Source organism: Pogona vitticeps, chromosome 9, assembly GCF_051106095.1.
Source record: "Pogona vitticeps strain Pit_001003342236 chromosome 9, PviZW2.1, whole genome shotgun sequence".
Classification (NCBI taxonomy): Eukaryota; Metazoa; Chordata; class Lepidosauria; order Squamata; family Agamidae; genus Pogona; species Pogona vitticeps.
This window is the reverse complement of record NC_135791.1, coordinates 7217457-7234310: the sequence shown is the minus strand read 5'-3', so window position 1 is coordinate 7234310 and position 16854 is coordinate 7217457. Positions and strand designations below refer to the sequence as shown.

At 43.0% G+C, this 16854-nt stretch overlaps 1 protein-coding gene across 2 annotated transcripts in view; it reads left to right on the top strand.

Annotated features, from left to right (window-relative positions):
* CLIC4 (chloride intracellular channel 4) overlaps positions 1-13785 on the top strand; it is a 55506-nt gene extending 41721 nt beyond the window's left edge. For both annotated transcript variants that reach the window (XM_020803240.3, XM_020803242.3), the window contains exons 4-6: positions 2261-2367; positions 6673-6854; positions 7818-13785. In XM_020803240.3, coding sequence (XP_020658899.3) covers positions 2261-2367; positions 6673-6854; positions 7818-7982 — 454 coding nt within the window. In that variant the 3' untranslated portion in view covers positions 7983-13785. The remainder of the gene's footprint in view (positions 1-2260; positions 2368-6672; positions 6855-7817) is intronic.
* Positions 13786-16854: the final 3069 nt, after the last annotated feature.

The following is a 16854-nucleotide window of genomic DNA, read 5'->3' as shown; positions in this document are numbered from 1 at the left end:
AACAAATGGGACATGAGGGATGAAATCAGGCAGGGAAGACCTCTCTAAAAAGCATCTTTGGCTTTTGAAAGACTATTAAAATTTTATAAATTAATTATTTTCAATTCTACAATCCAAATTGATGTGGGCGAAAAATATGACATTTTTGGGGAGGAAAGGCAGTCGATTGTCTTCAACCAACCAAGCTTGGCAGAAATGCCATTTGGCTTCTCCCTTCCCCTTCTATCCAGTTTCTTCCCATCGTGGTTCACATCCCGCACGGCTGCTGTGCTCTTAGCATTGCCCCCTCCAAGGAGTGGGAAACGACTTAGGAAATCAACTCTCAGAGAAGCTTTTCTGTGATGCTCTGCCAATCATTAAACAGGCCCGACTATGGCAAGCAGGTCTCTCTGCAGAAAGGAACCTTTGTATGCCTTCATTCACCTGTAAAAGAAGAGGCCAGATGGGACTGGAGGTCACCTAAGATTTGCTGTGTAAAACTCGACACAACACTCAGTTCTGCGAATGTCACTGGTACTTGAAATGAAACCGAGCCTGTCTTCCAATAAAAATTTCCCTTGGTGTTTCCTGACTCATGAGAGATTAGGGTTGTGTTCATTAAAAGCAATGCACTGTAATTTCCAGGCAAGATAGGAAACCATACTCTCACTAGTAGGGAGAATGTTCTGTTTTAAACCTCCCCTGATGCTGTGCTTATAACTCACTCCCCAGACCTGATGCTGAATAATAGAGAGACTTTGAAAAGTAGGGGCTTTCTTTATGCCTTGATGGGCATACTTTGAGTAATTCTACATACTCTGGCCCACCTTCTGATTTGTGTTGGAGGCCGATAGTTCCCAGGACGCTGCATTGAGCCTTTGAGACAAAGCAGTGTGATGTGTCTGACATTCTGTTGAGTTTGGGAGGTGTTCCTATGTGAATGATTAAGGGCAGGACTCCCTCCCACATTTCCACTGGAATTTAGGGCATTTGCAGTCCTTCCAAAGCTCAGCATAATGTCACAAATAAAGTTGGTGATGCTTGCAGACTTCGGCAGGCCATCAAGTCTATGCAAAAAAGTGTAGCCCCTTGCTTAGCAGGGTTTTGACTATTTGGAAAAGTTACTTTTGTAGACCGCAGTTCCCAGAATCCTGCAACTAACATAGAGTTTGTAGTATAAAAGTGTAACTATTCTGAGCTCTAGTTTTCAAGACAAGTGTCAGGTGTTGTTTGAGAGGTATTTGCACAGTTTGCAAGAAATCAAGTGTTTAGGCAGTACCCATATCTAATGCAGAGTGAGGTGCTCTTGAAATTATTCTCTCCTGTTGGCTGAAACACTAAGTTTCTCCTGTGAATTAAGTGTGCACATGCAAATACTGTAACTTTGGGCTAAACAATTCTGAGGATTCATCAAAAATTAAATAAAGAATAAATGTGGCATGCAGGAACAAAATCTGGGCGATGTACAGTGGACCCTTGACTTACAGACTTTTTGAGTTACAGACTTCTCTGGCCGCAAAATTTAGGTTTGACTTGCAGACTGAGATTTGACTTACAGACCAGAAAAAACCAAAATGGAACAAAAACGGCCTGTTACGGGATTAATCAGTTTTCAATGCACTGTAGGTCAATGGAGACTTGACTTACAGACTTTTTGACTTGAGAACCGCCTTCCAATACGGATTAAGTTCTCAAGTCAAGACCCCACTGTAATGCTTAAATAGCATTGGGTTTTTGTAATTGCAACCATTTTAATATTGCTCAAGAGGGCTGATCTACTTATTTGAATATCTGGAATTTTAACAGCTAGCTGGCATTTCTAAGACACAGCACTCTTCCTCTAATGTCATCAGTCACTACTTGCTTTGGCAGAAATCAGATGACTGCTGACACTGTGAATGAACAGACAATTTCACTGGGTTCACGCAGGAGAGCAATGCTTCCAGAGATAATAGCTAAGGCTACATTTGAGGACCCAAGGTTGGGAAACACTGGTCTAGAGGCAAAGGGGTTGGAAAAACCTAATTTCTATTTTTAAAAAATGTCTGGCTGGGAAAGAGAGGGGAGATTCCCTAGAAAGGGGAATGGGCAAGTTCATCATTTCTTAGAAAATTTAATTTACACAGCTAGGGTTACTGTAAGCTAGAGGGAAATGTATGCCTCTTGTGACAACAGAATTAAATAGCTCCAAAAGTTATTAAATGGGATGTCTCCTATATCTTGTGAGGTGCCATGCTGTTACTGAAATTGTGTATTAAATTAAATATGTATTCTTCTTTAGGTATTCAAAGCTTTCAGCCAAGCATCCAGAATCAAACACCGCTGGAATGGACATCTTTGCCAAATTTTCGGCATTTATCAAGAATTCCAAACCCGAAACAAATGAAGGTGGGGAAGCTGGTCTTTCCTCTTGTGCATAAATTTGCATTAGGACTGTTTTCTAGGTGTTTCTCCCTAGTCACCTTGGTAGAGGAGGACAGTATCTCATGTAGAGCAGTTAAGTGGCGCCTCTCACCCAAGCAGACAGTGTTTGTCTCATCAGGAATGGGCAACTTATGACTCTCTAGATGTTACTGGGCTGCTTTCCCCATGATTCCAGCTGATGGGTTTAAAGAAAGGCAACATCTGGAGGACCTCGTGGTGGCCACTGCCTATAACTTTCCAATGTGCAATAAAGCCCTAAAGCCTTATTGCTGCTGCAAAGAGAAACAAAGCACAAGGAACTTTTTTCTTACACTCTCCGCTGATCCAGGTCATGCATGCTGGCTTCCACCTGCTGCGTTTGCAGTCCTGCAAGGGGAAGGTGGGGGGCAGAGAATAAGCATTAAGCTAGGAGTGGGGAGGCTGTCACCTTCCAGATGTTAATAGACTGTCTTATCAGTCGAAGCCAGAAGAGAGACTGCAGTTTTATAAGTCATCTTGAGCATATACAGATACAGAAAGATTCTGTTGATGTGCCAGATACACAGAGACCCAGGCCTTCTAATCAAAGCCCAGCTCTCTACAGGATTCATATTTTCTAGAATCTTTACGTGCGTGAGCAGTGCTTTGTGGCTCCTTTTAGAGACCATTGGATGTCTCCTGTGGACGAGAACCCCTTTGGTGTATAAAATGTTACATTCATTTAGTGCATCTGTGGATATAATAGAAAAAAATTGAAACAGCAAGTGTGAAGGCATAAAATACACACACGCAAACACATGCCATCTATGTACACGGCTGAGTGGTTGAATATATTTCATGATCATTTGGCCTCTCTGTTTATAACTTTCTCCCTGTGTACATCTGCCAACCAAAGATAGGCCTTCACAAAAGGTTTGGCCGCAATAAATCTTTCTGTCTTTGAGGTTTCAAAAGGCTCCTTTTAAAAAAAATCCCTGCAGCAAAATAATATGGCTGCATATCTGGGTGTCACTGTGTATATAACCTAAAGGCATCATGCACCATGCTAAAAATAAAAATTTGCATGTTAATTAGGTGAACTTGGTAACATTTGAATTGGTTCTTTCATTTAGACTTGTATAACTCAAAACGTTCCTAAGAAAAGAAGGATAAATTAACGATGGAGTTTAAAACTAACTAGCAACCATGACCACTTGGTTTCCTCAGGATAAATGTTTCCTGGATTTCTGACCATTAGCTGGCCACTGATCAATTTCTACATTGGGAATCTATGATTTTATCCAGTAGCAGATTTTAGGTTGTAGTCATTGATCATGTCTGTATTTCTGAAAGCCTGCTTTTGTAATGACATCTCTTTATTACTTAAGACAATAGTTTACACAGATTTATGTTCCTGTCACCTTCCTCTCAATGACACATGAAAAATGTACTCCTTAAAAATGCTTCTAAATACCCAGAATCAGTATTCCCCATCCTTTGTGGCAGAGTTTATCCTTTGTGTATCTGTTCTTGCTTTGTTAACTTCTGAATTTCCTGGACCAGCTTTTAAGACTGGATCAGACAAAGCTATTTTTTTAAATGTAAGAATGTGTTAGTTGGTTTTGTTTTTTTTTAAAAAGGGTCTCCTGCTAAGATTTAATTGGCTAGATTAGCTGCTGTTTGACATTTTCTCCAAATGGTCTGCATGCTTCTTGTGTGGAAAACATACTGCTCTTTAGAGTCTCGAAATGACAATTCATTTGGATGCACAGACCTGTAAAACCTGGATTGTGGTTTGCGCTTGTATATCAGCGACCCATGGTTGCTAAGTGACCTTTTGCCACAGGAATGTCACACAGCAGCTCACTGTAGAAGAACAATATTGATAACTGCGTTCTTCCTGGGGGGTGTTTTCTTATTACCATTTCGTGTTCTGAGTCACAGCATCTATTCACTTTGTCTCTGTCTTCTCCCATATATCTGTAGCCTCTGCATCATAGCTTGGGGGTGGATTTGACCATCTGGGTTATTTCTGAAGGCCAAGCATGCATGTTCATGGGAGTTTATTCTTTTTGAATTGCAAAGGGTGTGTGTGCTTGAAAATGAGTTTTGCACAACACAGAGGAATTGTGTATTCAACACCCTGAATACACAAGGAGATCATTGGAGGTGGGTTGCAGCTACAGCCTTGACATCAAGGTTCTTGTCAGCTTGGTTGCAAATTGGTAAATACGCTACTGCAGCTAAGAGAGACAGTAGATGGGAGACTGTTGAAGAGAAGAATCCCCCAGAATAACTCATAGTTCTTGTTCCAGGCTAAAGGATGCCATTCTTGCTGAATTTGGCTTGTAACATCGAGTGTAATCATGTGTTAACAAGAATCCATCTTGAAGAATGTTCTTGACCCCACAGTTGTTCACCTTTTGTACTGCTTGCAAAAGTTGAGTTAAAGTAGTAAACATCTTAAAGTGGGTTCAGATTATTTGCTTATCCTGCAGAAACAACAAAAGTCCTGACGGCCTTTAAACAACCCCAAGCCCTAATTACTGCTTGTCAACACCCAGGCCACTCCAAAGTTTAGAAGTTGTGGCTTGGAATGTGCGAGAGGACCCTTGCTTTATCCTCTTAGCCCTGGGTTATGTAAATAAGTCTCCGGATCCTGCATTCCTTACACAGGACAGGAAAACTGGCAGCCAAAGCTGCTTCTCTCTCGTGAAAAGGTGGAGCAGGGATAGCAAGAAAATCCATACTGATGTGATGCCTCTGTTAGATCAACCAGAAAGGTACAAAAGGGTGTGCTAAGGCACATACTGTGCAAGCTTTTAGAATAATGTCTGTGGTTCAAAGTGGGTGGAGGGAGGAAAAGCAAATGTGAGAAGGAAGGCTGAATCTTGAACCCTCGTTAATCTGTATAGTGTTTCAGGATGTAATGGAGGAGAGATGCTGCAGATGAAGAAGTGGGTCTCTTCAGGTGATGCAGTGGTGTTAGATTTCACCCAGGATAGCCCATAGACTCTCACAGAGAGCTCGAAGGTTAGAATCTTTCAGTCCTCCATCTTAGACAATGTAAGCCACTTAATAGTGAACTGCACGGAGAGGCGTGTTGACCAATACTGCCCTCTGCTGTTGTACGATTCCTCTTTGGAAACTAATATGACGTCTTGATCCACGATGTAAAGATTCTTGATTCATGATTACACTCAGTGTTGCGAGCCATATATGCAACAGTTATGGAGCACAAGCAGAGAACAAAGTAGATTTGCACTGTTATGTTAAGAGTATTCGCTGCTAGGTGGTTCCTCCTCCAGAATCCTGGCGTTTGGAGTAGAAAAATCTGATTTGCCAAACTATAAATTCCAGTCTTCTGGAGCCAGGCAATGAAAGTGGTATCAAAATGCTAGAAATTTATTTGTATAGCTTAGTCTTCTAGTGCTTTATTTCAGGGACTGTGAAGGTCTTTTAGAAATCCCCCCAAATGAAAAGTTATAAATGTTTTGTGCTTTTACCCAGCTGAATAGATCTAAGGGTGGTAAAGTGACTTGAGAATGTGATGGTGAAGCCAGAAGAATTGATAGTCTGTTTCCTGGAACATTAGGTTGTTTGTTTGTGTGTTTGTGGATGGGAGAGTGGTACTAATTCTCAAAATTGGTGTGAATTCAGAATTTCATTCATTTAAAGTCCCCTACATTGTTAAAGGATCAATAAGTGTTGATCAGGATTGCAGTAAGAGTCAGCTGTATGTCCTTACCAATAAAAACAATTAAAGCAAAAAAACCTTTAAAATCCAAATAAACAGCAGCAGTAGAACTGGTGCTCACCCTTTTCACGTCTGTTGAGTATACCTTGGTAGTTACTTGAGGGTGTTCCATCATAATTGGGGCTGCCTGTGAGCAAACACCTACATCTTGTCGAGGTTGATGTGACAGGCGTCAGGTACCATCCAGTCTCCCTCCCTTGTGTATTTATTTATTTATTTATTTATTTATTTTATTTATTTATTCGATTTTTACCCCGCCCCTCTAGACAACGTCTACTCGGGGCGGCTATGAATGAATTTTGTTCATAGAACTGGTCTCACTGGTATGCAAGTCGGAAGTTGATTGGTGTATTCTCAGGGCTTGGACATGTTTGTTTTTGAACTACAGTTACCAGAATCCCCAGACAGACAGCATGGCCATCAAATTGCTTGGGGATTCTGGGAGTTGTAGTCCAAAAAACCAACAACCACTTTTCCAAGGTCTCTTTGTTCAGCCTTGCTGGCTTTCCTTTTCTCATTTCTGTTGGCTAATCCAGCCACTTCTTTCCTCCTAGCCTTGGAGAGGGGCCTGCTGAAGACTCTGCAGAAGTTGGATGATTACCTGAACACACCTCTCCCTGACGAGATTGATGAAAACAGCATGGAGGACGTCACCGTTTCCACTCGCAAATTTCTGGATGGTGATGAGATGACACTAGCAGATTGCAACTTGTTGCCCAAGCTGCATATTGTCAAGGTAAGCAAACCTCTGCTTGAGGGCCATTTCAGACATGCGTCTGTGTATGATTGGTGTTTGAGTCTCAAGCTGAGAGTGGCAACCATCTGTAGTAAAGAACAGTTTAGATAGTGTGTTATGAAAACACTGTGCACTTACAAATTTCCACTTGATATAAACTTGCCCATCTTCATTATACAGAGACAAGGGTGCATGGAAAGGAAAGATTTGGCTAGTATATATTAAGACTACTCCCTGATTAAATAACATTTAATTCAGTGCATTTAAATTTGCATGTATGACAAAGATATTTCTGAAGCAAAAAAACATACTTTGTTTTGTGGTGATCCCTATGAACTCATCTTAGACCAAGAAGATAGGTGGTTTGAGGTCAGGGAGGCCATACATATGCGTATAGAAAATCTGAAACCTAGTTAGGCATCCTTCAGTCTCGAAAGACTATGGTAGCGTGCTCTGTATGGAGGGCTTGGAACAGCGCCTAGTGTGGCTGAGAAGGCCAATTCGAGAGTGACAGTCCCTTCCACACTGAGGACAAACCCAGTCTGTCCCCTGTCCGGCTCCCTGGTTTTGCTGCTTATGTGACTTCCTCTTTGCCTCGGCCTGCTGGACAAGGGTCTCTTCAAATTGGGAGAGGCCGTGATGCACTGCCTGCCTCCAGGCTGACAATCTACCAATTTAGTGTAACCTGTTTTTGAAATTTGCTTTAAACAAGCAATATGGCTTGCACATCTGGCCGTATATTTTGGAACTTCGGTCTTTTTTCTGCATGACCCTTAGTTCTGTAATGGCCAGCCTGACGAAGATTCATGCAGAATTGTAAGGTTACCTCTGTCAGAGATTTTAGTGGTTTAATAGAAGTGTCATTCACTCTTACCTTCAGATGGTGTAAAGGGCCACATGGCTCTTTTCTTTTCTAAGCAGAAGCAATTATTCATATTTTTTTTGGTTTTATTTTGTTTCTAGGTTGTAGCCAAAAAGTATCGAAACTTCGATATTCCCAAGACAATGACCGGGATCTGGAGATACCTGAGTAATGCCTACAGCCGGGATGAATTTACCAACACTTGTCCAGGAGACAAAGAGATTGAAATAGCATACAGCGATGTAGCGAAGAGACTCACGAAATAAGCAGCATTTCACACACATGTGTAACAAAAAGCTTCTTTTAACAGACTGCTCCCTTTTTGGCCCTTTTTACAATAGTGATTTACTTTGCTTGTACTTGCAGTTATTCAGTGTTACGTGACACATACACCAGTTACCGTACTTTCTTTTAAATAATGCAAACAAATTTTATGCCACTCACACGTTTTGCCTCCCAGAATAAGGTTAATGTTGCAGATAGCAGTTCTGGAACTGGGTCTATAGATTCAGACCGCTTTAGTCTGGATCCCGGTTCACATAGTCAGGGGAACCAAGGGAAAAAGATTTCACTTGACTGACCACTTTAGGTGATGGGAACAAGGTGTATGTTTGAGCACTTTTTCGATATTAAGCTGTCTGGTTAGGGAAATGGGTTCAGCCAACCTTTCCTTGATGTTCTTTCCTTTGGGAAATGGTTCCGTAGCCTTCCCCAACCCCTCTGCCTAAGTGGGTTCAGCCTAGGGAAAGGGTTACCTCTTCAGATTGCAGATCCTATAAATGGGCCTTTCAGATTTCAAAATCTGCCTGGTGTTCTCAGGTAGAAGCCCTTCTTGGTGGCGGATCCAGGACAGCTTGGGTATTCTTGGGTGGTCTTTAGGCAGTTTCATGTACCAGAGCAAAGAACTCTGAAACATTCTGTGTAATGGTCTCTCTGAAATGTAGACCAGGATATCTTACTGCCTCACCAAGAAAGACTTGCAAAATACTTGGGGCAACGTCTTGCAGAGGTCTTCACTCACAATAGAAAAGGCACATGTATGCATATATATAAAAATATCGAGAACTGTTCACAGACATTGGGAGATCTCCGTCTCAACTGTGCTCTTTGGAAGTTGCAGGGTGAGAGGTGAAAGTTTGCTATTTTGCTGTGGCCCTCCAGTTGATAGGATGGGAATTTGGAGATCTCCTTTGGGGGCGCCCTATACATAGGACTTTGGCTCTTTTATAATGAAGCACAATAGCACCAAGTGGCTTCTTATTAAGGCACTAAGAGACTTGTCAATAGGATTTATTTCTGAAGTATCTGCTGGTCAAAAACTGACCTATCCGACAGTGTTAGATAAGTATCACCTTTCTGTTCCAGATGTAACTTGGTCTTTTATGTTGCTGGTTATTGAAGTGCTGCGATTGGATTCTGAAGATACTTCTGTCTCACTTTGATAAAATCAGAATCTTGCTAAGAGCTATTTTATTTTTAATTACGTGCAAGTGACCTTCCAAAACCAGCTTCTTTGCCTTACTGGGCTACATGCATAATTCCATCATGATGATTCTCTACTTTCAGGTAAGGCGAATATGAAGTTGCCAGTCCCTCCATTGTTAGCATCTTCATTCCGACTTGACCAGTAGTTGCATATTTACCAGCTCTTGTCGTTTTTTTATGACATAATCATTATATGTTAGAAGTTGTCTGGGTTTTTCTAATAACAACGTGAAAGAACGGTGCTGCCATTTAAAAGCGCAAAAGTTGTGTTACAAAATTTGAGGGTTTTTTTTCTGAATAAAAAGAAAGTCCAGGTTTTGAGGCACAAAGTAACCTTTTCATTGATTCTAAATGCCATCAGAAACTACTCCAAAGAAGATCAGTCTTGCCAGCATATTTTTATATCCTTTGCAACAACGTTTATCCTTTTTTAAACAAAATATAAGAACAGTAGCTATCTGACTTTGTCTACAAGTAAGGGCATGCTGTTCCTTTAAGAGTTCTGCAGTTCAACTTTATGTTCTCTTGCGAAGAAACTTACCCTCCTCATGCTTGCTCAGCCTGAGATTTGAATGCAACTTAGAAAGGTTACTTTTCTCAACAATCATTGCCAAGATTTCTAGCTATTGTGATGCTAGCTAGGGCATTCTGGGCACAGTGATTCAAGAATAATTTTCCAAACACTGTTCATAATTAAGTATGTCTGGAGTTGGAGACATACTTTTGTACAATAGCTTTCTCATTAGGGACCCCATTTTATAGAGACTTGTTTATTCACCCCACCCCTGTTCCGTACTTTCGCTATGTGGTTTTTGTCAAGTTATGCAAATGTGACTTTACTAATGGCTTTGTATGTGTTATACATGGCTTTGTGGTGCCTTCTTGCTCATTTCTAGGTCTAACGTCTCCAGTATTCGTAAAATCCATTTGGTGCATATGCTGTTGCTAAGGATGGGCTTAAAGCAATCTGCACCTTTGGCGGAAGTATTGAAAAGGCAAACATTTTGTAGAGTTTTTGCTGTTTGCCTCTTAATTTAGTTTCACCCGTCTGGAATCTGCTCCACATTCTTGCTGATTTTGCCCGTGTTGCCTTTTGGGGTCAGTTGACCATGCTGGAGTGTACATTTAATAATAAGGTAGCAAAATGATAGATTAGGTTTCTGTAGCATGTTGGTAGAAGAGGGTAGCCAATATCTGTGTTGACTTTCCAGTTGTGTCTCATGGCAGGTTGAATATTTAGCGGCACAGAATTCTCCCTGTCCAGTTGAGCATGTTGTTTTTGGATGCAGTGATAACAAAAAACTCAAAAGAACCCTGAATTATTGTGAACCGTGCATTGGAGCCAGCAGCCTGCATCTTTCCATCCTCCTTATTCTATTGCTGTTCAACAAATCAGGAAACCTTTGTTTCGTGTCTTCCCCCAAGCTAGGAATCCTGGTTTGTTGCTCCGCTCAAGTGAGAATTTTTCCAGATCTACTGTTCTGTCTGAGCATAGTCGTTGTAAAGTCAGGTAACGAGTGCAAAGGACTGGATGGGATATGGAAAATAAAAGGGTATGGTCCCATCTCTTCCTCCTCTGTATTTATAAGTGACTGCTTATGCCCACCTGTTGCCCATGTTCCTGGCTGGTTATTAAATCCAATTAGACATATGAAAGTTGTCCATAGTGGTTCAGGTTATGAATTAGGTTTCCTTTGAAAGTACAGTACTTAATTTGATAATGTCTCAAGTGTATCGGTCAAAAGAGAGGATTCAGCCTGGCCAGCTGGTTGTAAATTCTGTTTTAAGTAACACAGGGCAAGCTCTGCTTATTCTTCTTTACAAAGAACTGATAATAATCTTTTCTGTGATCATTTGTCCCCCGAGCGTCGCTGAGCCAAATGCTTGCCCCAATTAGGATGGCGTAGATCAGCTTTAGGGTGACTTGAGAGCCGCCAGAGATGAGACAGTGTCTCATTTTCTCTTCAGTTCACCAGGAGAGAGCTGGGGGGCAAATACTCAGTTCCCCACTGTCTCCACCTTTTGTCATGGCAGTTCTAAAGAATTGCCATTAGCTGGCCTTCGTTTAGCTTCTCACATTTATAGCATCCATGGGTTTATACAGTGACTGGAAGACTGAAAGACCTCTAGATGGATTGTGCTTATATGGCAAATTGCGGCCGGTGGGACCATTACTAGACTAGTACACGGAAGGTCCAACACGGGTACAGTTTGTGCCCCTGTTTGACTGCCTTGGGAACTGGTCTATGGCAAAGCACTGAAGGGCTCACAGTCCAGATCGTGGTATTGCTTCTTGCTACTTCCAAACTGACCTTACAAAATGTATTCTTAAGATTTTCATGGATAACGAAATTTCAAGTATTCTGAGCTGGTTCCAGCTTTAGCACAACTTCCTGAAAATCAATGGGACTTCATGATTAGCTGAGGACCCTTTGGCTTTGCTCAAGACTAAATCTGGATCGAACCTTTTGTTCTCAGTTGTCCTACGACACAAGAGCAGGGCTGGTTTTCCTTCGTGAACTCTGATTCTCTCATGAGAACCAGCAGTACAAGTGTAAGACACTTAAGAAGCGTGTTACACTCAGTATCATGGGTTCGTTACTCCAAAGGGGATCCTTTCCGTCTTCATTACAGTTGTCACTATGGAGCTTAATCTTAGAACAAGGTATTCTGAGGATTCTCATGGAGCCAGTCCTGGGACCTAAAAATATGTGTCTTTGAAATTATGTGCACATAATGTTTTTACACTTGGTTGTGCCATAAGACGGAGAGGCAGCTGCTCGGAGCAGAAGCAAATAGATTTGCCTATTTAGACACTAAGCACCTGGAATATTTCCTGTACAAAATACAAACAATGATATGGCTCATTTTTATTTCCTGTACACTTTGTTCAGTTCGTGTTCCTTTCAAAGAGGCTTACCCAGAACTCCCCCTATAATAGGGCTGAGGAACTCTTGACCATCCCATCATAACTTGCCGTTGGCCAGGCAAGTGGGATTGGTAGGAAGGGCTGCAGATTTGTACCAAAGGTTCGCTGATGTCTGCTAGCTGTTCTTTAAAAAACAGCCTTTGCCCATTGCCCGAGACATTCAAAATGCTGAGCTGGCCCTGGAACTCTTGTTTGTGCCCTCCTAACACGGACAAAGAGTCATTGCTCGCTTTTGTCCTCTTTACCCATTGTGAGGTCAAAAGAGAATATCAAAGGAACCTCATTTATATTTCAGAGAATACCTCCCCTTCCCCTTTGATTAATTTATGTTATGGTCAGAAAACAGGTACAGAAGAGTAGTAGAGTAGAACGTAATGTACCAAGCAGAAAAAGCATAGCAACAGTGCCTAGCAGGACTGCCCATTTGTAAAGCTAGTTTTGTTCGGCAGGAAGAACGCTGTTGTAAACTGAGCATTCATGATCAAGAAGGGCCAAGTTGTTGTTAGAATATTTTTAATTTGAAACCTGTTCCATAAACAGACCACTGTATGTGACACCTCTGAGGAAGTTATGGCCTTCCAGATGTTGTCAAACTCACTCTCCCATTGTCCTTTTCCACTGGATATCCAACTTAGGGCCAGTGGGAATTGTCATCCAACCAATCTCTGGAGGAATACATGTTCCCCATCCCTGATGGAGTTTGTGCGCAGTGGCTGCAGAAATGTTACCTTTCCCACCTCTGACACATTCTGTGAATAGAATCTGTGCCTCTTTATCAAGTAGGCCATACTTTATAGGGTCAGCCCACAAAGAGAGGGTGGCTTCTTAGGTAGTACCTATGGCTGCTGCCCAATGGCCCCTTGTTTGTAGGCCTTTAATTCAAGGGCGGGCAAAGCGCCCCCACCCCAGGGGTTGTTGGGTTGCAACTCTCAGCCCCCAAGCTCTGCTATCTAGGGCTGGTGGGAGTTGTAGCCCAACATCTGGAGGGTTGCCTTTGGCGCACTCCTGCTTTAGCAGCTGGCTGCTATTGACATTGGCAGCTAGAAAAGGCATCACGGAGAGTCAAAGGTTGACTGCTTTAAGCCCTTGGCATATTTCAAAGCAGAGATGAAGATTCCAATTCATGTTGAAAAATCTGAACACACAGTGGGGTGATGCAGGAGATCCTCTGGGCAGGATAATTAGACCTTCCACTATAGAGCAGTACAAGCAGCCTGTCCATGTAGAATCCTTAAGTTAGAGACCTCCCATGTGCAAGAAAAAGTCTGATTTTTTTCCCCATGAAATGTTTCTTTAGTCAAAATGCTCCTTGGCAGCAAAGACAATGTGGAATCGCTGCTTTATGAGAAAAACAACCACTTCCAATCAGCTGTGACTAATGGAAGAAGATCTTGTCCCGTAATGAAACCACAATTATTTAGATACAGTCAAATTCCTACTTAACCCTTTTATTGGGGGGGGGGGGGAAGCGGTGCAAATTTCCCAGAATGGGCAGGACAGTTAATTTGGTTTTTGTATCAAGAGATCTGAAGTCTCAATATGACATATTATAATATGCTTATCTTTTCACTTTTCTGGAATATCTTTTACAGATATACCAGCAAACTGCTGGCAGCTATTGTTTTAAAAAAATAAAATTTATATTTTCACTTAAAGACGAACTTTGCTGTTTTCTTAAGAAGTTCTGGTGTGTGGAATTTGTTCCAGAATCAGAGAATAGTTTACACTTGGAAGGTGCCTGTAAAGGCCATTGAGGCCAACCTCCTGCTCAATGCTTATGATGTACGGGAGGTTCGTAAAGCCACATGACCTGATCTGTGAGAGGTAGAACTCTCTCCATCCGATGGCCACACAGGAAAGTGTTAGTGATGTGGGGCAGCTCTTGGACCACCTCCACCTCCACACTGGGCTACAATCCAAATACGAGATAGATTGACTCCCAAAACGAAACCACAGGCTTGAGTTTTCAAGTACTGAGCAGGGCTATTGAGCACAGAATGTTTTGGAGATCACTCATACAGGGGGTTGCCGTACGTCAAGAGCAACTTGACAGCATATAACAACGATTTGTGCAGCAGAACGATGGCAAGTTTTGACTCGGCTGCCATTCTGCATTCAGCCTGTGGATGTCTCTCTCGCCCTACTTCACTTCTAGGAGCAGAGGTTGATGCAGGAAAAAAGGGCAAAGTCTTGGTGACAGGAGATCATAGGCTTTGCACACCCGAAGGTGTGAGGTTAAGGTGTGAGGTTTGTTCTGTGGTGTCCCTAGGCAGAGCCGGGAAAGGATCTTAGCTGACACCCAGGTGCCTTGACACTGTACTCTGGAATGAAATCCAGTGTGAATCTCTACAGGAAGTGGCAGTAGGAGTGGAGTGTGTGTGTGCTGAGCAAATGGCAACTCTTTCGCTAACAAGACTAGGAGGCGGTTCTGGACCGTCCAGCTTTTTGTGACCCTCTATATTGAGTGAGGGACGTGGATGGAGCTACGGGTTAAACCAGTGGTTCTTAACCTTGGGTTACTCAGGTGTTTCTGAACTGCAACTCCCAGAAACCCCGGCCAGCACAGCTGGTGGTGAAGGCTTCTGAGAGTTGCAGTCCAAAAACACCTAAGTAAACCACAGAAGCCTCTGTGCTGCAAGGTCAGAAGACCAGCTGTCGTAAGATCGAATCCACGCAACGGAGTGAGCGCCCGTCACTTGTCCCAGCTCCTGCCAACCTAGCTGTTCGAAAGCATGTAAAAATAAGAGTAGATAAATAGGTACCACCTCGGTGGGAAGGTCATGGTGTTCCATGTCTAGTCACGCTGGTCACGTGACCACGGAAACTTGTCTATGGACAAACGCTGGCTCTATGGCTTGGAAACGGGGATGACCACCGCGCCCTAGAGTCGGACATGACTGGACTAAATGTCAAGGGGGGAACCTTAACCTTTATATTGAGTGAGGGACCTCCAGGAAAATTCTTGTTGTCAGAAGCCCAGCTCAGCTTGCAAACTCAAGGCGGTTGCTTCTTTTACTGCAGTTACTTCCAACCTTGGGTCCCCAGACGTTCTTGGACTACAGCTCCCAGAAATCCTGGCCAGCACAGCTAGTGGTGAAGACTTCTGGGAGTTTTAGTCCAGGAACATCTGGGGACTCAAGGTTGGGAGCCACTACTTTACTGGGTCAATCAATTCCTTATCTTGGCCTTCCTCCTTTCACGTTGCCTTCAATGTTTCCCAGAATGACTGTATTTTTACAATGAGTCCTCTTTGTGTTGTGCCCAAAGTACGACAGTCTCAGTTTAATCATTCTTGCTTTTAGAAGAGGAAGATCTGGTTTGATTTGATCAAGTAGGGATGGAGCTTTGGCCATGCCAGGACTTCCGCTCCCATAATTTGGTGAGAACCCACCAGAGAACCCATCATGGGAGTGAAAGCCTGCAAATTGACAAGAGGAACAGCAGCCTCTCCCCACTCTGCTGTTCACCTGCCACTTCTGTGTCGAGAGGGAAGAAAACCACCCTCAGTTTCCCTAAGACTGGCAAACTCTCCACGCTCCTGCAACTTTGCAAGCCCCAATGAATCTTTTAACTTCCACACTATAACAAGGTGGTTGTCCTCCTGCTCAGAGAAATGGCACATGAATGGCCAGGAGATGAAAGGACTCCTGGGTCTCCTGCCAGCTTGCAGAGTTTTCTCCCGTAATTTGTCCTGAGGAGTTGTTGCTGAATTATGGAAACCTGGGAATTGAACAAGTCCCGTCTCTATGATCTAGAACCCACTTACCTAGGAGGGCCTACTTAGAAGAAGACAGGGAGGCGTTCTTACCTGCACCAACAGAAATGGACTCTGAAACTGGCTGCTTCTGAGCGGACTCTATAGCCCCCATTTTGGAACTTGCTTTAGACAAGGAAACCTGATCCACACATCTGGCTATAGATGTTGGAACTTTTGTGTGTGTGTGTGTGTGTGTGTTTCTGCACTGCCTCCAACTTTGTCATGCCTGGCCTGAGAAGAACTCTGGCAGGAATGGAAAGCTAGCTTCACTTTGTGATATTGTCGTGGTCTGATAAAGGTATCCTCCAGCCATACCAGCCTTCCTTCAGGACAAAAAGGTGTTCCTACTCCAGTCCTCTGAAGATGCTGGCCACAGAGACTGGCGAAACACCAGGAAGAACAACCATCAGAACACGGCCAAAGAACCCGAAAAACCCACAACAGCCATCAGATCCCAGCCGTGAAAGCCTTCGAGAATACATTGTACCTTCCAACCCTTGTTTTTGGGTTAGAGAGTCAGAGCTGGCTAGACAAAGACAACTTTTGTTCTCTGGAGGAGAGATTTAAGCTGACAGCTGATCTACGTCCTTGAAAGTCAAGCATCAAGGCCATCAGATGCTGAACAGGAATTATGATGTGCTTGTCTGAAAGGAAGGGTGGTCATGGTGGGTAGAGTAACGAACAAGGCCGGGTCAATTCACATAAGGGCGGTGGAGATTTTGGAATGAATTGGCAGCTTTGGAGGAACATTTTATCACCTAATTAGAAGGCTGCCATCTTATCTGGATCTGACCTGACTGGAATTCATTGCTTGTGTGCAGGGTGGATGAGTGAGGGGGAAACACAACAGACAGTAGCTTCACAATTTGGGGGAATTAGAAGGTGGTGAAGCATTACCACTGAAGAGCGGCCTTCTTCACTGCAGCTCCCTTTGCGCAAACAACATCCAAATGGAGCTTGGGTTTAT